The following is a 27110-nucleotide window of genomic DNA, read 5'->3' as shown; positions in this document are numbered from 1 at the left end:
TGAATACATCATGAAGAAAGTATTCCTAATCTTATTGTCAGGGATGTGTGGTGGGGAAGACTACAATCATTACTGAGCTCAGTGAGAGATGCGGAAGCAGAGCCCAGAAGAATCTGTTTGCAGGCAGGAGCCTGTGTTCCATTTCTGCAAGGTGCACCAAAGGGTTAAAGCCATTTTCATTAAAATTTAAATTTCAGCAGCCGCTCACTCTCGCTTCCCCCTTCCCTGTCCTTTGAACGTTTGACTGGCAACCATTTCATATTTCAATCTCAGCAGAACAAATTGAATTAGATGTTGAAACCGAGCTCGGCTCTGTTCACCAAGGCCTGCGTGCCTGGCCCCAGCTAATCCTGTCCTGGGCACTGCCTGCAAGGGTAGAGCCCGGCCTGCACCAAAGAAAAAAGCCAGGGGGGTGCTGGAGGGAGGGAAGTCCTGCAGGCAGGCCGCTGGAAACTGTCCTGTGCCAGACCTGTGGGTCTTGAAGCCTGGGGCAGCACCTGGTGTCTGCCCAGCAAGGGATGCCCATGCGGAGATGTGCAGGGCCACCCTGGTTTCTGTCCTCACATCCTGGGGCCCAGCAAGCATCTGATGAATGAATGAATGAGTGAGGGTGCTGACTTGCCTGGCTTCTGGCCTGCGTCCTTTCTTCCCATCTGTAGTGATGGTGCCTGTTCTCTATGTGCCAGTCAGCTCCCTTCCACAGTCCAGGTGCTTCAGCTAAAACCTAAGCTCATGGGTTTTGTGGACTTCCAGTCTGTGCCGTGGGTACCAGCCAGCCAGCTGGAGGATGCAGCTCATTTCTGGGGGGAGGAGGGGGAGGCAGCCCTCCAGGCCAGCTTGGGATGCCACCTCGCGGCCTGGGATCACTCCAGCCTGCTGGTTCGTCCTATAAACTGTGGATCTGTAGTCTGGCCTGGTTAGAGCCCGACTCAGGCTCTCAGCAAGGATAATTGTGCTGCTGTGAACACGAAACCCGCCCCCCCACTGCCCCCAACCAAACACCATTGTGTGGAACTCAGTGGTAGAGGGTACCTCCTTCCCATTTCTGCACACAGGCCTGACCCACGGGCCCCCCAACCTCTGCTTGTTAGAGACTAACGTTACGAGTGACTATCATTTAATTAGCATCACAGGTATGAGAAAGTCTGCTATCCACCCACGATCTATTTATTTATTTATTTTTTAAATCCTAGGAGACAAAAATTCTTGTACCCATTTGCAAACATGGAAAGGAGGCTGAGAGACAGACTGGTGAATGCCTGCTCAGGGCTTGTGGATGCCTGCCCCTCTCCCCACCCCCAGCAGGGCCCCCACCATCACTATAGCTTGCCCTTCCTTAAAGTCCTGTCCAGCCACCATCTCCCCTACACCCACCAGGCTGACTGCTGTCCTGGAGTTGGAAACGCAGGACCCTCCTCCGGGGTGTATGGGTAGCACTTTCCCTCCAGGCTGGGCCTCCTCCCTCTCCGCCATCCCCAGCAGGCAGGCCTTGCCAGGCTCCTCTCTTCCTTGCTCTGTCGGGCACTTCCATGGCAGGGATGCCAGGCAGACAACTGCCACAAAAGAGCCGGAAGTGCTTAGACACTCAGGTCAACAGGCACTGGAGGGACTTAAGAGAGTGGGCCAGGTACCAGAGCCCAGGCTGGACCCTCAGTGGGGCCGCCATCCAGGACAGAGTCCGGGGTAGGGATGAACTGGCTTTTCTCCTCCACCAGTGCCCAGACGCTGCTGGTGTCCATGCTGGGTAAACCTGACCAGGGGCCTGACAGCAGTGGACCTGGTAAGTGCAGGTGCAGGGCCAGGCGTGAGGTCAGTGCCAGGAGGATGGATGTGAACGAGCAGGTTGGGTTCCAGCCCCAGCTCTGGAGTCGGTCTGTCTCTGTATCCTCTGCTATCCAGGCCCCACTCCTGAGTCTTGAGCCCAGGGGGGTGGCTGGCCCCAAGGCTACAAGCCTTCTGTGTTTGTCCCTTTGGTTTCTGGCACCGTATCTCCTCTCCTGGGTACTCACTCTGGTCCAGCTTTTGTCACAATTCTCTTCCAGGCTACCTCCTGACACGCTGGGGGTTGTACACCTGATGGACGACCCCATCTCCTGAACCCACACCTGTCTACACCATTGAGACCCGGCAGCTCGTCCACACCCCACGCCTTGCTCAGCGTCAACCTCCGTGGCCCACTTCTGCACTCTCTCTCATCCCTCTTTGGGTGAGTGGATACGCACGGCTGGGGTCCTATGCCTCTGCCATCATGACCAAGGCCCCTCCCAGAAGGCTCCTCCAGCCCTACTCTGTGACTCACTATCTATACACACCAAGTAGATGTACCGCTCCTACAGATCAGCTGTCAGGGGAAGTCAAATTCAAATGGAGGCAGTGGAATCTGGACTAGATCTCAAAAGGGACAAAAGTGGAACCCAATAGGAAAATGGCGGGGGAGATCCCAGGCGGGGGCAGTTAGTAGTAGGGAGGGTCAGGCAGGCCTTGGTGCTGGGGCGAGGCCTGGACAGGTGTGAACTATAGAGCCAGCCAGATCAAGAGGCTTCCTGAACAGAATGTCTACTGTGGTGTGACACGAAGGTGGGGTGATGGCACCCTGAGAGGACATGTCTACCCTCCTATCTCCTTGTGGGTCTGCCGCTGCCCCCCCACCCAGAGAGTAGGACCCCAGGGCAGGACACAGGGGCCAGGCTTGGGGAGGAAGGCGACACAGTCCCCTGATTTCCTGACTCCTGCCAGCCAATTCTGGACTAGGTGGGTGGGCAGCCACCCTACTTCCACACAGCTCTGGGGCTGTCAGCATTTGGATCCTCCCCTTCCTTTCCCCCCTCCCACTGTTCTCAAGACTCTGGGGTCAGATGGACCGGGTTCACATCTTCAAATCGTGACCCTGGACAGATGCCTGGAGCAATCTGGTCTCCCAAATGCCCTGCATGGGACAGACATTCACACCCTCGTTTCAGTGAGCCTGAAAACGAGGCTGGGGATAAGTCACTTGCCTGAGCTCTGGAGGCTGTAGAGGGTGTGGATCCAGCCATGGAGGTTCTAATCGCCTGTGTTACCCTGATCAGTGATGGTAGTGACAGAGATGGCCGCTTTCTGTATCAGGCCACTTGGCTGGGAGCCATGTGCCCTCTGCAGGATGGGCATGGATGGAACAGGGATGGTCATAGGCTCTGTTATGCCCAAGGCCACGGTGACTCTAGAGCCTGGACCCCACAGACCAGTGCATGCCCGAGGGCTGGGAACTAGAGAGGTTATGAACAAGCTACTTGCTTTTGTCCTTCCCTGATCCTCAGTGGTGAGCTAGGACTGGTAAGGTGCGCCTGCCCCACAGGAAGTGGGCTGTGTAGCCCAGCTTGGGATCCAGGCCACTCTGAAAACCAGGTGAGGACTGGAGTCTCATCCCCACGAAAACACACAGATCAAGTTTTCTGCACCAAGCTGAAGATTCCTGGCTGTCCCTTGAGAGCCCCAGATGGCAACCCTAAATTCAGAAGCGAACAGAGGCACCACCGAGTGTCTTCTGAGTTGACTGACATCAGTAGTTTAACGCCAGCACTGCGTAGCTGAGGCAGACACAATGATTAACCCCATTTTACAGACAGGACAACCGAGACTGAAAGGACCACCCTGGGTATGAGGTGGCACGCTGGGGGTGGTGTTGGGACTCAAGATTAGGAGTGAAGGACGTGGTCTTGTTCTCCTCTGTCATTTTCCCTCTGGCAGGTGCCAGCATCAGCCCCCGTCCTGAGTCCAGGGCTGTCGTGGGCGTAGCACAGGTGTCCCCGGTCAGGATAAAGCCTGGAGGAGCTGTTGACCAGGATGAGGCCCTTGGTACCTGTCACAGGGCCCCAGCTCCCGACAGAGTGTGGCTGGCTGCCTTTGGTGACATACTGCAGCTCAACCTGAGCCTGGTGGGGGGGCTTGGAACTGCAAGAGCCACAAGACGTCTCTGCTGATGAAGCCGGGCTTGTGGTTGCACATGGAGGATAGGCCACAGAGGCTGAATTCCAGGCTGTGCACAGTCCCCTGGCCAGACGCAGGTAAGGAGTAGGTCAGCACCCTGAGGGAGGCAAGGATACTCACACTCAGCCCCTGGCTGGGGCTCTTCCTGGTGGTGGTGTGTAGCTTTCCTTACAACCTCACGCACTGGGTGCCCTGCAGTGTGTCTGTCCCCGAGTCTGCACCCCGGTCTTCCACAGCAGAGGGGTCTGCTGGCAGCTGAGGGGTTAGGGGAGAAGGAGCCAACAGGCACCCATCTTGGAGGTCAAGGCTGGGTCTGAGCCTGTGTGTCTGTGCTCTTCCAGGCCTGGGGGTGCTGCTACAAGGGAAGGCCTCGGGTGGATGTGTCTTGGTCAGCCTCATGAGCCTTCTGTGTTGACAGCTGCTGGAAGGTGTCACTGGTGAGGCGTCCAGAGCTTCCGAGGCCAGGTCTTTGTCCCCTTTGACCTTGGACCCAGAGAGGGCGCCAGCCACTCCTGCCCCGCTCCCCAGCCCACACAGTAGAAGTACAGAAGCCAGAGTGGCTGCTGTCCCCAGGGCTCCACAGCCACATACCCTCATGCTGCCAGCTCACAGCTGAAGGGTTTGCTCCTCGTGGTCGTTTTCACTGTCTTCCAGCTGCTCCAGGATCCCGTCCAACACTGCAGAGCGCTTTTTCTTCGGGGGCTCTATGGGGGCCCAGATGGCGAGAGAGGAGAAAAGAACAGTGAGAGGATGGGATGGAGAAGTGGCAAGAGAGACAGAGGGAGGGGAGGGGGGCAGAGCAGGAGGACCGAAGATACAAAGAGCAGAGACAGGCATAAAGGGCGGGGGGGGGGGGAGTCAGAAGAGGGATGAGAGGAGAGGGAGAGAAAGAGAAAGAGAGAGAGGGAGGAAAACAGATGGGAGCGAGGGGTGGGGAGAGACAGAGAAATACAGAGAGTCAGTATCCAGTCTCACCATGGGGAGCTACCTCCCCTGCTGCCCCGTCACCCACCCACAGGGAGGAAGAGAGGACAGGGCTCCCTCTAGGGAGGAGAGAAGCCTGTGTGAGCTGCCTCCTCCAGCAGGCCGGAGGCTAAACCAAGCCAGGCAATGGTGGGTCCCGTACATAAAGCCAGTCTGCAAACACTATCTACCTACTGTGTGCTGTGGCTCTACTCCTCTCAACAGACCCACAGGTATGGGAGGGAAACTGAGTCACAGCAAAGGGTGGAGCCAGAACTTGAACTCAAGTCACGCTGAACCCACAGACTTTCACTTTTCATGAAAGTCTGTGTGTTAGCCACAGAATAGCAAGGAAATAAAAATAGAGAAGGCAGGTGTGCTGGCCCCTGGCCCTCCAGGGAGGGAATGGCTCGGGGGGGTGGTTTGAGCTCTGTCTGGGTTGTCTGGTCCATCAGTCCCTTTGCTAGTCTAGCCACCCACTAACGGGCAACCTTGCTCACAGTGAATCCTGGGTTGTACAGGCAGTGGACAGAGGCTGTGGGAATCCATCTGTCAGGGCTCCAACTCCTGGGACCCTCTGCCTCACTTGGACATGGGCTTGGAGCTTTACGTGGGTGGTAGCTGAGTGTCTTCCTCCTCCCTAGCACTCAGCAGTGTTTGGCTCAGAGACAGAGACCTCAGAAACGTGGACTCCCTTCCGGGGGTCCTAGTGAGCAAGTGACCTTTGAGTCCCTCCTTCCGTCCTATGCTGATCTAGACACCGACCCTTCCCACCCATTCCATGGCACCCAGCCCAGCACCCCACACCTCTCCAGAACCCCCTCCCCATAGGTCCTTCTAGACATGTGCAGCAGGTCTGCCCCCTCCAGAGACGCCTGAGCCCTTAGGGGCATCACATGCGTGGCCCTTCCTGCCTTTTTTTGACCCACCCCTAGCCCATGGCACTTGCTGTGCCCCCTGAGATCCCATGCCTGCCATGCCCAGGTCTCCCCTCACCCTGTAGCAGGCACTACAGGGATGTTGTGATGTGGTTCTGCTTCCTGAGACCCCAGAGTGGAGCTATGGCTGCCTCAGGGAGGGAGAGGATGGTGTGAGAGGCGCCCACTTTCTGCCAGCTGGGGAGCCTCAAGGCCTGGCAGCTGCACCATCATTGTCAACCATGAAAAGGGAGTGGGGCAGGATGGGGACTGCCTCCCTAGATCGGTGCTTCCTCTCCTTCCTCACTCCCCATCCTCGCTGTCATCGCCAGGCTGGGAGTCTGGTCTCTGGAAATGGAACTGGTGGGCAGGTGACAGGCTCAGGAAAGAGAAAGGCAGCAAAACAGGGCAGGAGGCTGTTACCCTGTCTGCCCTGCTGCTGGCGTTGGGTGGGTCTGGCCCCTGGGCCTGTCTGCTCTTGGGCCCCAGGGTGCCAGCAGCAGCTAGTCTACACTGCACAAATGAGACTCACCCTTCTGTCCAGCACCAGAGTGGCTGCAGACTGATGAGGACAGTGCTTCTCCCCTGGTGTCACCCAGCTCTAAAAGAGACCCACGCACAGCTCCCCTCCAGCCATTGCCCTGATTCAAGTAAGTGCCAGTGTCTCTAGCCTCGATTGGTAGCCAGAGGGACCTTGCTAAAATGTACATCAGAGCCTGTCCCTTGGGGAAAGTGGAACACTCTGCTCCAGCCACACAGGCCATTCCCTGGCTCCTGGCACCCAGTGCTCCCACCCCAGGGCCTTTGCACTGCTGCCTCCTTTCTGGAATGCTCTTCTCTCAGGAGTCGCTCGGGAGCCTTGCCTCGTGGCGAGGCTTCCCTGACCTCCCACAATCCAGTCTCCCTAGTGCCCGTATCACCCACTCCTTCCTGCCATCCCCCACATGTACCCCTGGTTTGTCCTGCTTCTTAATTTACTTTGTGGTAGTGGGGACTGAATTGAAGGCTTGTGCTTGCCAGGCACGTGCTCTGTCACTTAGGCCACACCTCCTGTTCTGATTTTTGGATAGGGTCACACTGCCCGATCCTCCCGCTTGAGCTTTCTGAGTAGCTGGGAATGCAGGTGTGCACAACCACTCTAAACTCTGCCCCGCTGGAAAGGTCACCTCCAGAAGGGCAGGTCTGTCTGGTCCACTGCCCTGCTCCTGGTGCTAGAGCAGTCCTGGCACACAGCAGCTGCCGAGCAAATGTGTACTGAGTGACTGAGAACCTGCGCTGCACAATAAAGAGCCCTAGGCTCCAGCTCCCGGTAGTGGGACACAGACTCTGGGTCCAGGGCCTAGGACTGCTGCCAGCAGGCTCAGCCTTGCATGACTCTCTGTCCCCGGCACTCACTTGACTATGGCATCTGGGTGAACTCTCACTTTCGCACTGTTGCTTTTAAATGCTGATCTCTAAATGCGCAGGGGGAGTGCAGGTCCCCATCCTACAGAAAACTTGCCCCCTACCTCCATTCCCTGCTGTTACTGCCTTGACTAGCCCAGAACACCACAGCCAGTGATGGCACCTTAAAATTGTTGACCCTCTGTACTCAGCACAGAGTCCACCCTCAGAGCTCAGGACCTGGCCAGCTCCTGGAGGGCCTCTCTCACCTAAGCATCCCAGGCCTTCAGTGGCCTCAGGGCTGGGTCTGTCACCTTGGCTGCTGGGTCTCAGGTCCAGGCAGACTGGGTGCTCCCTCCATGTTCACTGAAGGTGAGGCAAAGTGAGTGAACAACTCAGAGAGGGAATGACTTCCGGGGCCCTGGGGTGGCCAGGTTTTAAAAAGGCCAAGCTGCACTCCACACAACTCCCAGCTCAGAGGTTCAGGAAACAAAGCTGGCAGCCCTGGCTGGGTGTCAGAGGCTCACACCTGTAATCCCTCATTTCACAGGTAGGAAGAGGAGGTGCAGAGAGGTACACCAGAGTCCCCACACCCAGCAGGTGGCAGCTGGGAACCCCATTTCAACTTGTCTAAGCTGTGCTATGCCAGCCTGGCACCACCTGAGGTGCCCTGCCTGGTAAGGGGCCACAGCCAGAGTCATGCAGGAGACTGGGGTCCCCATGTCTGGCTTAGGATCAGAGAGACCTGGCTGTGTGTGATCTCAGGTAGGTAGTGCACCTTCCCCCTTCCCTGCTGTGGCTACTTGTTGCTAACCTCAGGGCTGGCTGCCGGGGTGAGGGAGGGTCTGGTTCTTGTGAGACCCCTCCACATGCCCGGAGCACTTACTACGTGGTCAGGAGGGCAGTGCCACACTAAGCCTGGGTTCTAACCCAGCTCCATTCTACACGTCATGTGGCCTCAAGAACAGACTTTGCCTCAGTTTCCCATCTGGCCACTATTACCACCTGCCTCATGGGATGATGGCAAGGCTTAGGAACAGGAAGAACAAAGCAGGCATCCCGTTAGGCTCGGCAGTGGGGCTGGGCTGATGACTTTATCAGGATGACTGATACAACGGTGCTGGTTCTTAGGCCGCTCTGCCACAGGGGCAGTAGATGCTGCCAGGGGTGGGGTGTGGCACGCATCCTAGGGCTGGCACATCTCCGCCACTTACAGGTTAGAGGACGAAGGTATCATGGGGCCCAGGATGCGGAGGGCATGGCAGTGACCACTCACTCCACGGCTTGGAGGTCACTTTACTTTGGCCACTTCCTGGGGGGGATTGTGAGGATTAACGAGCCCAGGGATGGGGCCAGGCACGCTTGCTGCTCCTTATACCTAGTGAGTTTGGCTGGAATCCATGTGGGCCAGGGTTTGGGTGGGACCCCAAATGTGCCAGGCCCTGAGTCCCCCTGCCAGCTCTGTGTCCGCGAGGAACACCCGCTCAGTTGCAGGAACAGCTGCGAAATCCCACTTCCCCACATCAAAAGCCCGAGCGAGTCTTCACCAAGCAAACATAATGCCGAGCGGGAGGAAGGTGTAAACTAAATAAACAGAACAAGCTGTGTGTTTTCTTCCAGTATTACAGCTGCACCCGAAGATAAACAACAAGTGAGTGTCACCAAACATCAATACCCAAGAAATTAACTTGACAAAAAGCTCAGCCGTCCCCCAACAACCCCCCCCCAGTCCTGCCCCCCAACCCTCCAATCACCATTTTTGCATTTCTGGAGTTCCCACCTAATGATTTTATTTTTCAATTAATTCCTTGACAGAATGCCAGCCCGCGTCTCTCCCTTCCCTGGCTGGTGCTGTTGTCACCCGTGTGCAAGGCACAGGCAGGCGGAGAGAAAGGCGCGGGCGGGGGCCAGGCTGCTGGAGGACAGAAGAAAGTGCTTCATGGGGTTTTGTTCCGGAGGTGGGAGGCCTGGGAAAGACAAGCTGGGGAGAAGAGCGTGAGTCTGAAAGGAGCTGGAGAAGAGGCAGGCGTTGACAGCCAGGGAGGGAAGAGCTGGGTTCTGAGCTGAGGCCAGTGGGATGAAGCACTGGGCTGTGGTGCCGGCCGGAGGCAGGTTGCCAAGTTCAAACCCTGCTGCTCCTGGCTGGGAGACTTGGGAAAGTTGCTTTACCTCTCTGGGCTTCCTTTCTGCAATTATTAAATGACAATGGAATTCACAGTGCCCCTTCCCCAAGAACACTAATGGGTTGGGCATAATGGCTCAAGCAGTAGAGCACTCGCCTAGCAAGCTTGCGGCCCTGAGTTCAAGTCCCAGTATACAAACTGGACGTGGTGGTGTGTACTGGAATCCTAGCACCTGGGAAGCTGAGGCAGGGTCCCTTGAGCCCAGGAGATCTGAGGTCAGCCCGGGCAACAGAATGGCCAAGGCACCCAGCTAGCACTCAGTGCGGGGCAGCTGGGCCCAGCTCTGCTGCTTCTGAATACACACGGTGGTCTCTGCCCCTCTCAAAACACGGCAGGGCAGCAATGGCACTCTAGATACAGAGTGCAGGGCCACCATGGGGAAAGGAAGTCAGTCCCCAGTACAAACCTCCACAGTGAGGTGGGTGAACAGGGAGCTGTGTAGACTCCAAATGGACTGACGCCTAGTGTCACACTGTGGGCCCTGAAAAGCACTTGTGTGATTTAGCATAAGAGGCCCTTTAATTAGTGGGGCACTGCTGCACCAGTCTGCACCCCAATTCCCGTGTGGCCCTGTCCCCTTCTGAGTTGTCCCTGGTAGGGATGGGTGCTAACTGCACCTAGAGCCTGGAGGCCTCATCATGGGGTGCTTCCTGCCTTTCCCAGAACCCTGAGTTGGCTTCTCCCTGAGGTAAGGATAGACAGGCCTTGGCCAGCCAGCCTGCTAAGCGTGGCAGCATGCAGGCATTGCTGAGCAGTTGCCACACTGGCTTCCAGGCCGGAGCAAGGTGCTCACCAGCCTCACTCTCAAAGGCCTGTGATCCTGGGCCACTGAGGGTCACCTGCAACCTGCAATTCCCACCCCTGGAAATGCATGGCTGAATACTATAGCGGCAGTGGGGGCCAGGCACTCCGAGACTGGCCAGTCTTGACCCCCTGGCTATGGTGCACATCTGGTCCCTTTCGGCCCTCTCTGACTCCATCTTGCTGGCCCCCTGGACAGCTCCCAGGGCTACTTACAGCAGGTGCATACTAAATGTTCACAGCTGATCTGCAGAGAGGACCAGCTTAGCTTATTATCCCAAGCTAAGTTCATCATCCCAAGCTAGAGGCCCTTTCTGGGGCAGGCGGCTGTCCTAGGGATGGGCCTATCCCAAACCTGGCTGGTCCTCCTGAGAACCAGGTGTGACCCAGAGAGCCCCGCTCAGAGTGGCAGGCATGACACAGCCCCAAATCTGCCTCTGCCACCTTGGGGACTTCTGGGAGCTGCTAAATTCTGTATTTCTGAGCTCCTTGCAGGTAAGTGGGACAAAGTTGCTTTGCGTGTCTCACAGGGCCTTCGCTCAGACACAAGTATTACTGAGCACACACACATGTACCAGGCACAGTGCTGGGGATACACAGGATCAAAACCCCAAAGGAAAACTGCACGACTGGCTGTGGGGGCCCAGCTGGGCTCTGAGTCCTGACCTACTCTGCATCACCCCATCACTTGTATGTAGACAGAAAAGACCCGGTAGGAGCACACACTGACTCAAGGCACAAAAGGCCTCAACCCACAGCCTGGGTGCAGGAGTGCTGAGCAGTACTGCAGTACTGCAGGATCCAACGAGGCCAGCAGAGGAAAATGAGGGCAGACAGAGAACCAAGAGGCCCACACTGAGGCTGGGGCACAAGGCAGGGACGAGGCCCCAGGCACCTGCAGCTCTGTGCTCAGGGTCAGGACCTCTATGGGCTTATCCTGAGCGAGAGCCGCGGGCACAGGCTTAGCAAAGGCCTAAGGGCTTGGCTTTGCATGTTTACAACAGCCTCAGAGGCTGGGCAACCTATCCGGGTTGGGTGGGTGATAAAGGGCCCAGGGGGAGGGACTTGCTCTCAAGGGAAAAAGGAGGACCAAGAGAGGCCAAAGGTGTCTCCCACCAACGCACTTGGGCATGAGGGCCTTTAAAGTCTCATTAGCTTATCCCTTTCTCCTGGCACAGGCCCTATGTCAAAGCAGTGGCTGAGAATGTGTTGGTGGATCACAGGGGCCAGGGTGTGGTCCTGTCAGAGCGAGGACATTCGGGGTCAGGAAGGGTCATGATAGTCACTCAGTCCTGGGTGACGACAGGAAGGACTGTGGACTGTGGCAAACAGAACCCCACACTTCATGTGGTTCCTCAGGCCCTGCTATGCTGTGGAAACATGGGACAAGGGTAGCCTTGGACTCGAACCCTCCTGCCTTGGCCTCCTGAGTACTGGGGTGTGCACCACCACACCTAGCTTTTTCAGATTTTTTTTTTTTTAAATGTTGTTGGTGGCACTGTGGTTTGAACTCAGGGCCTTATGATTGTTAGGCAGGTCCTCTACCAGTTATGCCAATCCCACAGCCCTTTTTGCTTTAGTTATTTTTTAGATAGGTCTTAAGTTTGTCCCTGGGACTGTCTTTGGACCGAGATCTTTCTACTATCTCTCATGTAGCTGAGATTACAGGTGTGTACTATTATATCCTGTCTCAGACCCAATTTTTAAAGTGAGGTCAGAATCTTAATTTTTCAGGTCAAATCTTCCAATGGCAAAATAAAGACTAATTCAAAATGACTTTTATATCTCGTAGGCAAACTACAGATCTGTGGGCGACCTCAGTGGATGGTTCGTCTATGTGGCCTCTGATTCTCTTTCCTCTCCGTCCACAAGACCCCACTAGTTCCATGTGTGGCCACGGCACTGTAACAAAGACCCTGTCTTGTTTTCTGTGGCTTCCCCCTGGCTGGGCCAGCCTGTAGGTCAGAAACAGAACTAGACATGTCCTACCACTGGCCATGGTGCCAGAGAGAATTTCACCCTCCTTGTTTCCAGTCCTCAGGTCCCCAGGTCCCCAAGCCCTCGTCCAATCGTGGCCAGGCCCCTGCCCCTCTCACACCACCCTGCGTCCTCCCTCTGTCAGTTTAATTCCGTGATCGATGAGGAGGAGCAGGGAGATGGCCCGGCACAGCTGGCTTCCCCGTTAGCCCTAGCAGGGATTCCTGGCCTGGCCGCGACGGCTGAGTGAAATGTTTGCAGAACGCAGGGAACACAAGTCAATAACAATTTCGCTGGATTGGGAGCAAGTGCCTTCCCTGCACGGACAGCTGCTCCCAGGGGAAGAGAGGAGGGTGTGGAGGCTGCTGTTGGAGTGCTCAGAAATATTTCCAAAATGCCACCCAGGGAGGCTTGGGCATGGGGGGCCGCAGGAGGTGTGGCTGGGCCACGTCTGCCCCAGCTGGGCTCAGGGAGCCCCTAGGCTCTCCGAAGGCCCTCCCCACCAACGGCCAGCTGTTTGCACCCTGGTCAGGAGCTGCCAGACCAAAACAATTCACTTCTTGATTTTCTGTCCTGATTCTGCCTCCAGCAGCTGCAGTGGGCCAGGAGTCTAAGAGAAAGAGGGGGAGGAGGAGCTTCTGGCCTCTCTCAACCTCTCCCATTACTGTCCGCTTGCCCAGCCAGGTACCTGGAAAGCATGGAACACAGCGCTCAGCACAGGGAAGGGGTACTCCACACCCACCATGGTGCCTGTCCCTGAGATGCTCTGCGGCAATCTGGGACAGTTCCCCTTTCCCACCTCCTGCCAGGTCTCCACTGGAAGGCCAAGCCTTGAGGAGGGAGAGAGGGACCCCATGCGAGGCGCTGAAAACCTGTGTACAGCTACCTGGAAGGAGCTGCAGCAAGGGGATATTCTGAATAATAAATTCTGTGCTTTCACATTCTTGCTCGAACTTTCTTGCCCGTGACTTTTAAAGGCACATGATTACGTTTTCATGGCCAAGATCAAGGAGGCCTATCTGCCAGGGCTGACAGGGGGATAATGGGCTCTCCTGGTCTCTGGTCTTTTGAAAACGTGCCACCCCGTGAATGATTAAGTTATGAGAGAGGGTGTGAGTGAGCTGTTCCGGCTTTAAATATCATCTGTATGCTGATGACTTCCAAATTTACATCTCAGCCCACCCAGACTTCGTCCCTGAGCACTGAACTCATAGATCTATCTGCCTGACATCCCACGGGGCATCCTGATAGGTCTCAAACCAGGCATGTTCAGAACACCCCCGCTTCCGGGACCGCTCATCACACAGTCCCACCATTCCCTGAGGGACTCGGAGCCAAGACCTAGGCACCAGCCTTCATTTCTTTCCTGTTCTCCAGAAGAAAGGCTGGCTGGCTCTACTTTAAATCATCAGCCCACCCCTTTCCACTCCCATGGACCCTGACCTGGGCCCGGCCACTGTCCTTACTTGGCTGGATGACAATGCAATTCCTCTGCCTGTATGATGCAAACCCCACGAAGCGAAGACAAGGTCTGCTGGTATCAATATGGCCTTGACATTCCCTCCTTAAATCTGCCAGGGCTTCCCAAGGGACTGTGAGGAAGGCCCCCTGCTGGCCTCTCTGATGTTTCCCACTCTCCACCTGCTCTCCCCCTGCCACCATGGCCTGATTTGAACATGCGTCTGACACAGGGCCTCTGTATCTGGGGTTCCCTTTGGAATGTCTCCCTCCTGCACATCTCTGGCTGAATGGTCCCTACAAATCACAGAGACATGCCAACTCCTTGCCAAGACTTTCTCCAGCTACCATGCTAAAAATCTCTACTCTCCCTCCAGAAGAGTGTAATGCTATTCTAATTTCCTTCCCAGAACCTGCTCTGGTCAGATTTCAGTGAGTCACAGTTTTTGGTAACCCTCTGCCTCTCCTGCTCCAATACAGCTCCATGAGGGAGGGGTCTGCTCTGCAATCGAGTCTTGGTCCTCAGAGGCTGTAGTGCCTTGGAGATGAGGTGACCAGGAAGCACTGTCCAGAAAATGAGAAGCAGAACCACTGGACAGTGGACGCAGAAGCCTCCATAGTCTGGGGTGGAGGATGAAGTCACAATGCCTCTAGGGGCACATGCCCTCTGAGAAGGGCAAGGCACAGTCCTGCAGTACTGGATGAGAGTCCTGTGCACTTTGTCTGTAGAGGGCGAGGCAGTGCAGTACAGATTCCAAGTTCTGAGGACCACAGGGTCTCTCACAGCCCTTCAACTCTGCCCTTGCAGAGTGAGAAAGCAGTCACAAAGTGTAAACAAATGGGCAGGGCTGGGTGCTAGTAAAATTTATGTGTAAAAACAGACCAGGGCTGGGCTTCAACTGATGCCCTCCCAGGAATAGGAGTCTCTAAGTGATAGAGTGGGCCATTTTAGAGTCAAGACTGGCTGGGATATAGGGTGGAATGGAACAGGGTTATCTGTTCTGAGGCCCCAGTGCTGTGTGCCCTCACGGAAGTCGATGCACCTTTCTGGGTCTCCATTTGCACCTCTGTAAAATGGGAATGGCGCCTCTGTTAGGGAGTTGTGAGGCTGAAAGGGACTAGAAATCCAGCACTTTGGTTCCAGATGGGGAATGTAAAGCTCCCAGCACTCAGTAGGTCCTTGACAAAGCTGTCTTCTCCATTCTTTCCTTTTTTCTGGTTTGAGCTCAATGAGAATTCACATGGTTGCCTCTTTTCAGATCGGCAGGCTTGGAAGCAGAGGGTGGAAGCATATAGCTTCAGACTAACAGAGGCCAGGTGCAGGCTGCAGCCCAACAGCGGGGCAAGTGCCCTGCTCAGTCTCGCTGACCCTGGTGCCATGTTAGCACCACACAGCCTGGGACACACCAGATATCAACTATCGTCGGCCACACCAGCTACCAGGTTCTTACTGGTGCTCGCTTTTTCATCCCCCCCATAGCTATGGTGGCCCCTCTGCACTGGGTGCAGAGTGCAGCAGGGTGAGCAGAGACAGCCATGGCAAGCTTGCAGGGAGAAGGGATTTTTAACAGCACATACAAGCCTGTGATGGCAGATGACAGCACCGGAAGATGAGTTGTGGAGTATGGCGCAGGAATGGAGAAAGAGGGCTGGAAGCGGGGCGGCGGGGGTGGTGGGGGGACTAGCATCTCTCACCCTGGCTGAGACCTGGGGGGTGGGGCAGGCTGATGGGGCCAAGCAGCTGGGCTCCTTCCCTGTCCCCACCTCCCCCACCAGGCTGGACCAGGAGAGGAGTGCTGTGACTCTCCACCTCCCATCCTGGCCAGCCTAGCCTGGCCTGGCAGGCAGGGGGGAGCGGGGAAAGGCACTGCCACCAGTGCAAGCACTTGCCATGCTGGTCATGCCTGCGCTCCCAGCTCCGGAGGTGAAAGGTACAGACGCTAACCACAGCCCATCAGGCCTCCCCAGCTGGAATAAGACAACATGGGGAAGCAGAGCCACACTCCCGGCCAAATAAAAGCCTGTTTGCCCGGCCTCCCTGGCTGCGAGCGCTTAAAACAGGGGGCTCTGCGGTGGATTTCTTCCGTGCCATTATATTCTCTCGGCTGTGCTCACAGGGACCGCGGCCTGCCGGGCCCTGAAAGCCTCGCGATGCTGCGACCCTGCTGGTTTGTAACATGCTCGGGAAGAAAGGGGCACAGCCAGTGGCAGACTTTCCTCTCTCTTCCCTCCTTGCTCTCTCTTTTCACATCCCACATGCAAGGCGCTGAAGAATAGCACTTCACCTACTATGGGGCTGTGAGCTGGAGATGTGAAATCTGATTCTTGGCTGGGAAAGGAGGGAGGGAGGGAGGGAGGAAGGAAAGAGAGAGAAGGGAGGGAAGGAAGAAAGGAGGGAGGCAGGGGGTAGGAGGAGAACAGGAGAAGGGTGAGACCGTCCTGGGGAGAATGTCTGCCTTGGTCTTCCCTTTCCAAAGCAGTGTCTGCTTGTCAAGGTCTTGGCCAACTCGGCAACTTTTCTAAACATTTCACTGCTGTTGAATTTGACAGGCATTCCTCAAGCACCGACTTGCAAAGGAGGCTAGAATACCCTTCCATCACACAGGGATGGTGTACATCATAACTGCCCTGGGGAGGGGGCAGCTGGGGGTTTAAAGCAAGCCTTTGGCGGCTAGGAAGCAGCCTGGGATGGCAGCGAGCTCTAGCCTGGCAGGTGACATAGGAGCTGCTTTGCCAGCAAGGAGCCCTGCCTCCTCATCGTCCTCAGGCTGCTATGTACTAATTGTGCTTCTATAGGCCAGGCTCTGTGCAAGCAGCTAAGAGATACAGGAGACAGGTGGCGTTTGGAGCCAGGCATTGCTTGTCCTCCCCTGCTCCTTTGTCTCTTCCTCTCCTCTCACGTGCACATTTGCTGTAAGCACCAGGGTCCTCCTAATTTTCCTCCCTCTGCCCAGGGTGCAACCTTCCTCAGTCCAACTTGACTGAGGAAAGGAAGAGTGGGCAGTGGTCTTGGCCCTAGGAGGAAGAACCAGTGCCCAAAGAGGATGGTGACTATGCCAACTTATGCCCACTGCCTGCCAGAGCTGTGTGCCATCTCCTTTGAGTCCCACCATCTCCCCAGTGCCCACTGTACAGATGACAAGGCTAAGACCTAACCGAGATCATGGAACAGGAGAGGATATGAGCACACACAGACCAGCTGATGCAGACTCAGTAGGGTGGATCTGAATCCTGACTCTGCCATTAGTAGCTGGTGCTCCTAAGCAAGTTACTTGTCCTGTCTGCCTCACTTTCCTGATCGCTACAACAGTATTGACCTCCCAGAATTCTGTACAATTAAAACCTGTGGAAGCCCACAGATAGTATGTGGTTCAAGTAAGGCCTAACAGGTGAAGACTAGCAGAGTATAATCCAAGTCAGCAGCGGAGTTGTCAGAGAAGTGGAACTCCAGGGGTGGGCAAATGTTGGGTGAATCTTGCTGGCCGTACTGGTCCTAAGAAGGCTTCCCAGAGAACAGCTCACATGCCGTGGTGACAACAGCAAGCTTGCGGCCAGGCCCTCCTGGCGAACAGCTAAAAACACTGCCTTTCATTCCCCAGCCCACATCCCATGGGGAGCCTTTGTCCTGAGGGCTTGGTGGTTTCCACCTGAGATCAGAGTGCCTTTCTGGCAGAGGTCTGGCCCAGGCTGGAGTTGCGGACGGAACTGGGCACAGATCCCACCTGCCCTCAGGGTCTGCCAAGGTCCTGGATTTTCTGAACAATGTAGATTTTGACACAAATAAGCTGGGTCTTTTTCGCCACAGGGGACAGGGCACACAGGGGAAAAAAGGCCTGGGTAGGAGACCAGAGGCCCTATTCTGTGGTGGGCACCTCCAGACCAAAGTGTAGGGGCTGGGTGGAGGGCCTGATGCAGTTAGGGCACAGCTCTGCCTTGACCCCATGGCCTCTACCTCAGATGTGACCTGGGCTCGGATCCCATCAGCCCTTGGGGTGTTCAGGCCCTTGGCTGTGAGGACACATCCACTCTTGGCTGGCCTCAGTTCTCTCACTTGTAGGATGTGCCCATCATGACCGTGTAAGGGCTGTCAGAAAAGCAATGGGATAAAATGCATGGTGTCTGCTATTATTATTACTGCACCTGCTCCTCTGGGTCCTGGCCGTAGCGGAGTGGTTGTACAGACAGCGGACCCCACAGCAATCCTCCTGCCAAGTCCTCCCACTGGGGAGGCAGTCATGGTGTCTTTGAGTTCAATTTATTGAAGGGGCTTCTCCACTTAGGGTGGAAACGCTGAGACCGCACTCTTTGCTGGCTCGGGGTGTGCGGTGGGGGGTGACGGGGAGGTGCCCCTACCTCAGCTCCAGGGACAACCCCTTGCACAAACATTTGTCGACGGGTGCATTTGGGTCTGTCAATGGCTGTCGATACAGACAGGTTCTTCTCTGCACGTCAGGATTGGAGACTTATTGAGCAGTGCGCTTGGAACTGTTTCCAGCTTTACATTCTCTTGGGCACAGATATTCCCAGCCCTGGACTGAAGGACTAGCCCATGTCAGGGATAGTGCCAGGCACAGGGACACAGAGATGGGCTGATCAGTGACAAAAAGGAGCATGGCACAGTTTCCACATGGAGGGCATGGCACAACATGGCAAGGAAGTATGGGAGGAGGTGGAAGGGTAGACAGAGCCACTGACATCTGATACCAAGGCAAAGAGAGAGAAAGGGAACCTGGAAGGGTTCTGAGCCGACATTCACCAGGATAACCAAGTGCCCAAGGATAAGATAAGGCACGGTGTGGAGAGGAAAGCTTGTGTGAAGACCCTGCGGTGTTGGGGAAGACCCCAGGAGGGCAGGGATCTGTTGGGAAGGTCTGGCACCTTCTGAAGCGTACTTCTGAAGATGCCCTGATTTGTAACTCCAGGCAAGACCATCCTGGCCAGCCTTGAGGGATGCTGTCCTCAGAAGGTCCTCTAAGATTTATGCCTGGTTTGAGAGCCCCATTTCCCTGATCCAGAGAAGGAGAAAATCACTCCAGGTTCAGGCTGTCCAGAGAGATGAGTGGTGGTATTGGTGAGGGGTTTTATAGCCTCCCCCACCCCCGCCCCCATCCATCCAGTAAGGCACCTGAGGAGGACTGCTGAATCCTGACCCTAGGACGAGGAGACAGAGGAAGGCTCTGTGCCGCCCACCTAAGATCTCCACACTGAGAGTGATGCAAGCAGTCCCTACCCAGGCCCATCCTGGAGCTTGGTTTTCCCAGACAGTGGGGAGGGGGATGTACTTGCCACAGGGTGACCCATCACTAAGCCAGGGCCCCACAGTGGGTGGAAGCCTATCTGGACCATAGCAAAGGAAGATGCTTCTGAGGCGGGTCGGGGGAGGGGAGATGGGATTGAAGTTCAAGTGCCCCTTGCTACCTGAGTAAGGGACATGCGGTACAGGACAGCAGGGGACGCCCAGTGCCTTCACCTCCATCCTACCCACACTGACCGCCATTTCCACCTGCCCCCACCAGTCCTGGCCACGCTGATCTCCCCGTTTCTAAGACTCCACCCCTTGCTCCATTCCTGGTGCCAACTCTGCTTGGGCCAGCCCTGTTTGGACCGCCTGATGAAGCGAAGTGGCCCAGCCCCTGAAAACCCACTACAGTGCCCAAGCACAAGGACATGGCTTATGCTTAGGGTTTTCTAGTCACAAGGTCGTGACAGGATGCCACCAAGGTACTGAAGTAAGAGTGGGAGTTACGGCTGTGAGCACAGTGCCCTGGCAAGAAGTGGATGGACAGCCCTCAAGTGAGGGAGCCCAGGAAGGTCTAGTGGAGGAAATCAGTGACACTGTGGTACCCAGATGGTCACCAGGAGGGGCTGCCAGCATCCCAGACCTGAAGGAACAGATTTTGGAACCTGAATTGAGGATGACCACATGGCGGACAGAGCAGAGCCCTGAGCTCGAGCCTTTGCATTGGCAACCTGGCAGAAAAGCCTCCAGGGATAAACTCCCGGCCCTTGCTCCTCTGCCTGGGCTCCCAGTGACGTGGTGAGTGCAGAGGGCAGTAAGGTAGAGGCCTGGCATGGGGCAGTTGGGAGGACAGAGGGCCTAGGGGTGGTCTCAGGATCCTGGATCACCTGAGAGGTAGTCCTCAGACACACCTACCGTGAAAGTGCTCAGCTGTCTTCCGCCGCAAGGCCTGCACGGTCACCTCAGAGTCCGCCCACTCCAGCACCAGCCTCCGGCCGTACAGGTGAGTGCTGTGACACAGAGCGTTGAAAGCCCTCTGCAAGGGACAAGAAACACAGCAGTGTATGAGCAACTTGGACCTGTGGGCACCCACAATGCCCTCCCTCTGCCTGCTGGTCTCAGACCCACAGCCTGGGCTATGGCACTGGGGACATGGGACATCTAGTGAAAGTCTGGGCAGCTGCTGGGCACATCTATTTAACTAGTGGGTTACGTTTCCGGGGAGAGAGCTGCAAGTGACTGGGCAGTCAACACATCGGTGTCAGGGCCGTAACTGGTGCCTGGACTGGGGGACAGTCTATTTGCCACATTACAGACTATCTGCAGAGGGTGACCTCATTAGCAGGCCTGCCATCCACCTGGCTGCCGGTGGCCATGGCCATGTGAGAAAGCCTGGCTCTGCCTGGACTCTGGATGACGAGGGTACAATCACTGTAACTTGTGCCATGCTTTGTTGTGCCACACGCTGGTGGCCCTGTCTCCCATGTATGCTTCAACCTGTCGCCAGTGCCTCCCGACTGGTCTCCCACTCCTCTGCTTCAGTTCCCACACCCAGCTCTCAGCCAGGGTGTACTCTTCTTTCATTGTTCCCAATCTCCAAACTCCCTAAGTTCCTTCTTTGTGTTTTTAACTCTATATTGAGAAATGATTCACTTCCTATACAAGCCACCATCCAAGGGGACAATTCAGAGGTTATCAGTGTACTCAGAGTTGCACAACCATCACCGTACTAATTTTAGAACACTTTCTCACCCCAAAAGAAACATGCACTGCTGCTATTCCTCCCTAAGTCTCCCAACTGTCTCAGCCCGTGACAACCACCATCCACTTCCTGCCTCTATACATTAGGCTGTGCTGGACATTTCATATGAATGGAACCAGTCAGCAACTGCCTGTTCCCTCTAAAACATGACCAGCCATTAAACTAAATGTTACTACCCAGCAACGCCCTCCCCAGTATGAAGGCTCTTCTGGAACTCCCCCATGTCACAGAGTTCAGTGACCGAGTTTTTGGACTTTGGACCCAGTCACCAATGCCTGGACAGGGCACGCTCCGCACTTCTTAGATTCAAGATCTAGGGCAGTTTCAATCTTCCTGACTGTTTCCTCATCTCTAAATGGGAGTGCTAATGTGTGCCAATCTAAATGTTCTGTGGAAGACAGGGCCTAGAACGGTGTGGGGCATACAGCAGGCATTTAATAGGTGCTAGTCTTCTACCTTGTATTGTCTCAGACTGGACTCACTTGCAATTTCTTTCTCCCAGCAGAATTACCAAGTAGGTGCTGGGCTTAGTGCAGAAGCAGCTTTGAGTGCTCCCTGTCAGTCAGCAGGGCACCAGGGCTCCGGGTGGCAGACAACAGCCATGGGACCAGGGGAGGAGCTGTGGGTTTGCCTTTTTTGCTACTGAGAGTCACCGTACAACCAGAAAGGTCTGGCCTAGAACTAACTACTCTGCCCCTTGCCTTCCATTGTCACTAGGAATGTGACTACAAACAGCTGCAGAAATAACGAGCCTGGATGAGGTCACAAAGGAGCAGGGTGGCCCTAAGCCAAGAGGACAGGTGGCTTTAGGGGTTCCAAAGGTGAACAACCTTTGGAGAGGGAGGCAGGGCTGGGAGTGGTGAGTCTACAAGCCAAGAAATGCAAGGACTGCCTGCCACTGCCAGGAGAGGAGTGGGAAATCCCAGCCCCCACCCTACTTAGGACGTGTGGCCTCTAGAGCTGGCAGACAGTTGTTTAAGGTGCTGTGTGGGGTGCTGTGTTACAGCAGCACAGGAAGCAATGAGGTGACCTTAGGCATCACCTGCCCCAAGCTGAACCTTGGCACCTCCTGTGTGAAGGGGCTGGTGTAGGAGTTACACCCAAGCACAGAGAGAGGGCGCAGCATCTCTTCAAGAAAAACAGAACGTGTAGACGGGAGGGAGGGGGAGAAGCAGTGTTAAAAATTAGACATGTGGCCAAACCAAAGAAACACTTTGTTCTCCTCTTTGCTGTTTGAGAAGGGCCAGGTGCAGGAAACTTTTTCTTTCCCTTTTCTCTAACTTTAATTTAAAAACCACTCTCTGACTGCCAGCAGAGCCCCTGTGCTTTTTTCCATGCAGATATAAAAATGCATCTGGACCCCGAGCCGAAATGGCCCATTCAGAGCTCTAAAACATCCGCGCTCAGCTGGCAAGGCGGGAAGGCAGCATGATTTGGGAGCCGGGGCCTTGAGATGTGGAGACGGAGCTGGTGGGGAGTCTGGCGTGGAGGATATTCCAGCCAGGCGCCGGGTCCCCGAGGAGCTGCATCCTGGGGACATGGCAGCCAAGATGCTGCATCTGGTGGCTGCTTGGCCTGAACTTGGAAAAAGGGAATGAGACCACAGGAAGGAGGCCCAGGTGAGACAACACCCCTCCTGGCCTGCCTCTGTACTAACATTTGTTTCTTTCTTACCCCTGGAAGCTGCTTTTCCTTTCTTGTGCTTCAGAAGGCCTGGAGGGGGTCTTTGTTTATTGCAGGAGTTACCAAAAATTCCCCCCTCCCCGCCCAGCTGCCTCTGACATTGGCCCTGGGGCAGTTCCATCTCCTCTCAGTTCCATCACTTGCAAGCTGTGTGGTCTTGGGTAAGCTGTTTAACGTCTCTAAGCCTTAGCTTCCTCATATAAAAGAGAGACAGCAGCAAGAACGGCACTGCCTGGTACATGGAAGCCTCGCTGAACATTGCCTGCTGTTACCTGGTACACACTGACTGCTTATTAGCACACCACAGATCAGGGGCAGGGGCAGGGGCAGGGGCAGGCGGTTCACAAAAGCCCGCTGGCATTTGCAGTTAGGCCGCAGCTCTCGTCCCCAGTGCATACTAGAGTTCGGGTTGCCTTTGCGTGCCCACTTACTTGATGGCTGGAAGGTGGTGGACTCAGACTGACGCAGGCAGGGTAAGGACTGATTCTAGGCTAAAACTGGTCTTGCATTAATCTGAGTGACTGCATTCCAGAGCTTGTGTGAGGCATTGGGGGCAGGAGGAAAACCCTCAAGGAGTTTTTAGGCACAGGGGACACCTGGGATGTCCCTACTCCTGACCCCAAGGAAACCACGACACCATCTCCTAGCATTTTCCTGCTCAGCTCCAGACCGAAACAGCCCTGGGACAGTGTCCACTTTGGGGAACGGGTCCTCTCTGCTGTGTGTCCTTTTCTTGGACTATGGCTCTCCTAGTTCCACAGGGCTCCCAGCACGTGGGCTCATCTTACCAGAGATGGAGCAGTACTCTCCCATCTTAATGCAGGGAAAACCACCAGAGCATGTGTTCAGCTCTGAGGCCTTGCTCTTCTGGCTTAGGCTGCAGCCTGGGGCCTCCCTGTGCCTGGTGCACCTGGCTTGCTTAGGTTCTAGCACCTGCTCCCTGCCCCATAATGCCTATATGTGGCAGTCTCCTTGACTTGACCTTGAACCCAAGGACAGGTGCTCTAACTTCTCTATTCCAGAAAGGTGCGCTGTATACAATGACTATCCCCAGAGCACAGGGGCCTCCTCTGTCCAGGGTTTCAAGAACCTGTCTTGGGTGGCCTTGGCATTGCTGTCTCATCATAGCTCCCTTCTGACCCAGATCTTACTTCAGATCACACAGACAGCCAGGACGGGAGCACGTACGCCTTGGAGAGCATAGCCCAGGACATTTGGCCTCCAGGTCACCACAGACTAGACACACACTGGCTTGGTCTGGCACTACACCTACCACGCATGGTTCTGGTACCTCATGGGATGGGCACAGTAGCCCACATGGAAGGCACCTGAGGGGATGTACCAAGCACTCTGCAGGTCTGCTGGGAAAGCCTGTGGTCCACAGCAGAAGCTCCTTCCTGGCCGCAACCCTCCAGGATGACAGCAGCCCTCATCTTTCCCGTCAGGCATCCCTTTAGCCTAAGGAAGATGACATTTTCCATTGCTGCTGGTCCCTGAGGCTTTGCTGTCCCTGTGAGCTTCTCAGCCCCATTTACTGCTTCTTAAATCTCTGTTTGAACCACTGGGATGGATTCTGCCCTCTGCTGCAGCCTTGATTGACTCTGATGGGCATCCAAGTCCCTGGCTCAGGTATCTGAAAATCCTGGCTTCTAGATCTCCAATCTGAGCCATGCACACAGGTACAGGATCCCTGGTCTCCTGCTACCTTGTCCAAATTCCCCTGAAAGGAAGTTGCTGAGGTGGTTCAGGGACACAGCACAGCATGGACTGTGGCCAGGCCTGGCGGCCATCCTTCAAGACCAGGAAGACCCTGTGAAGTTGCCAGCGCAGCTCTCAGCCTGACCTTTCCACAAACCCGTGGAGACCAACCTCTTCCCAGGGACAAAAGCCTGTTCTGCACCCTTGGCAGGACTCCTGTCTCAAGGGGCTGCAAAGAGCTTCCTGGCCCACGGTTTCTGGGCAGAGCTGGGACGGGCCTTTTGCCTTTAGAATTCTGGGGCTCCCTCCTGCTCCTTGGGAAGCTGTCCTCACAGAGCCAAAAGGCTGCAGCTCTCAGCAGATGTTAAATGCCAGTGAACATGGACCACGACAACCTGTCCTAAACCATCTGTGCCCCAGTGCCAGGGGCAAGAGGATCCTGAGCTGGCCAAGAAGAGCCTCATATGCCCAGGAGCTGAGCCACTGAGCACAGGAAAGGGGGAACCAGCCCCGCTGACACTCAGGCTTGACTGAGTGATAACTGTCTTGACACAACCGTTGAAATACAGGCCTGAACCTTCTGGGGGGCCGGTCTGCCTGGCAGGGTTTTAATGTCCTCTCCCTAGGGTCTCTGATTCTTGTGCTCTGTGGGGAACAGATCCTTTGCCTCCCTCTCCTGCTGCTTTGCTCCCCGAGTTCTGTGAGCAGCTCTCAGTATACCTCATCAGCAGCATGTGGCCTGCAGGGGTGGAGGAGCTGCCCGTCAGAAGGCGTTTGTCCTGGGGTAAGTTGAGTTCTTTGCATAATACAGTTATGCCTTTGGTTAGCACCTGGGTCTCTCTGAGAAAGGACACAGTGGAGCTGAGAGCGAGCTTCCTAGACAAACAGAAGCCTCTCACCGTCATTCAGTCAGTCACTCAGCCCAGTCCAACTCAGCATCTCTGGGATCTACAAAGGAGCCAAATGCTAACCACTTCTCCCTCTGCAAGTTTGTAGCACTCCTGGGAAATGATGGCTGGTGCCAGGCAGCAAAGGGTCAGAAGCCACAAGGCGACAATCAGTGTGGCCTGGCATTCTCATGGGGCACAAACCTGGCCCTGCCATTTTCTGGCCACGTGACCTATTTACACCTTCTCAGCTGCAAAATGGGAATGGTTTGACCTCCCCAGGCTGACACAAAGACTAAGCAAGGCAGTGGCTACTCGGCTGGCATGGCACCTGCCACAAGGTGAGGGCTGGGTCCTGGTACCCGTGGTGGTCTCCATCAGCAGTAAATTACGCTAATGCTGTTGGTGAGGAAGGAAGGGTCTCACCCAGAGGGCTGTTTACCTGTCCTTCATAACTCACACTCATTGCCTGATAACCCTGAGGAGGCATTCAAACCCAAGTCCTCTCTCTGTCCTCTAAGCCCCAGGGCAGGCTACAGAGCCTGAAGGGCTGAGTCAGCTGATGTGAAAGCAGTGTGGCTCACACCTCAGTGATAAGGGCTGAGCAGTACTTGCTAGTCTGAGGACAGTGGCTTATGCTAATCCTAGGTTCTTACACTACAGATGTGTTGGCTGAGCCCGAGTCCCTGCCTTGAAATGCAAGCTCAGGATTTGAGCATATTTTCTTTTCCCTCTGGGCTACGATAAGAAGATCCTGGCAAAACTTCCCTTTTGGAACACAGGCCTGAGTGCACACATGACATGCACACCTGAACAGAAAAGTGGGGACAAATCTCTGATCCAGGTTTGCTTCTGGTGAGATTTCTGGGAACAGCTGCAACCCAGGTCCCCAACTGCAGCACTGGACCCACGGAGCCCCAAGTGACATCAGCTGCCTCTCCTCCCTTGGTGCAAGAGCTGAACCAACATCGCACTCATCCTCTGCCATCTGGTGGTGGGGCGAGTCACCTGGCAGGGGATTCCAAACCCCTTGTCCACATGCACAGCAGGAGAGGAATCTCTAATGTCCTGGACCACACTGACTTACACATGGCGCTTCTCTCCTTGGGGTCTTGTCCTCTCCAGATCCTGTGGAGACTGCATCCTTCTCCCTCCTTGCACTTATTAAGGAGACATGACACAACTGACCGGCAGTGCTCCCTGTGCACGCAAAGCGCTTGGCGTGTTGCTGGGAATGCCAGGCACCCAGAGAGGAGAAGACCGTTTGGTCCTAGGAGCTCTGTCCAGACCCTCATGGCCTACACCTCCACTATGTCTTACATGGTGGGATCGCACTTGGGGAGAACATCTGGAGGGGCCCAAGGTGAGCCCATTATAGCTCTGCGTTACCAGAAGGGATGAGCTCGGGTGTCGCGCACATGCCACTCCCTCTGTGCCCACCTGGCAAGGTGGAGAAGTGAGAAATGAGAGACCTTAACTGGAGCAACCCTACAGTCAAAGCCCCGGCTGCTTACCACGGCGGAGAAGCTCTGCCTGCCAACGCCAGCCGCCATGGCGTCTCCCTACTGCTGGCTCCCCCCGAGTGTTTATTTAAGCCAACACATTGCTCTGCTAATTGGATAACATTGCATGTGAAAATAGACCTTTTAAAACAACAGCAGCAGCGGCAAATAAAAACAGCTGCAACTGCAAAAGTACAAAGGCACGGCGGGCTTGGTGAAGGGAAAATTAAAGGCGCCTTGCACGGGAGAAAATTAATATTCTGGTTTCCGGGTGGCGCGTCTGTTCTCTGCATCTTTCCCCTTCCGTGCGGCCCTTTCTTTCTTCCTCCATGACCAGCCTGGCTGACTAAAGGCAGGAGGGAGCGGCTTCTAAATGGAATTCCAGTGGCTACTGGCGGCTGCTCAGCCACTAGGACCAGACACACCTGGTGGGGGCTCCCCAGCCCACCTGGCCAGGTGAGAAGGCTGCACCCTGGACTTGGGAGGGCAGGAAGGAGTGTGGCAGTTCGTGTGAGGGGCAGCCCAGAGGAATGAGTGGCTACTCTGGGGACTGGAGGGGTGGCTCCTATGAGCTGCCTTCAGGGAGAACCCCTTGGACAGCAACTGTAACCAGCATCTCAGGTGAGGCATTAGGCTGGTGGGAGGCAGTGGGCATGGTGGGTAGAACCGATGAATGACGGGAGGGAGAAAC

The 27110-nt window shown here is 55.5% G+C and overlaps 1 protein-coding gene across 4 annotated transcripts in view; it reads right to left on the bottom strand.

Annotated features, from left to right (window-relative positions):
• Positions 1–1162: 1162 nt before the first annotated feature.
• Positions 1163–27110, bottom strand: part of Rbm19 (RNA binding motif protein 19) — a 101520-nt gene continuing 75572 nt past the window's right edge. For 2 of the 4 annotated variants that reach the window (XM_074061135.1, XM_074061138.1), the window contains exons 23-24: positions 19803–19923; positions 1163–4670 (exon numbers count right to left, since the gene is read on the bottom strand). In XM_074061135.1, the coding sequence (XP_073917236.1) occupies positions 4573–4670; positions 19803–19923 (219 nt within the window). In that variant the 3' untranslated portion in view covers positions 1163–4572. The remainder of the gene's footprint in view (positions 4671–19802; positions 19924–27110) is intronic. The other 2 variants (XM_074061136.1, XM_074061137.1) reach the window with 2 other exon arrangements.

The sequence above is a fragment of the Castor canadensis genome, chromosome 18, assembly GCF_047511655.1.
Source record: "Castor canadensis chromosome 18, mCasCan1.hap1v2, whole genome shotgun sequence".
In the NCBI taxonomy this organism is placed as follows: Eukaryota; Metazoa; Chordata; class Mammalia; order Rodentia; family Castoridae; genus Castor; species Castor canadensis.
The sequence above is the reverse complement of the archived record's forward strand: the minus strand, read 5'-3'. Positions and strand labels throughout refer to the sequence as shown.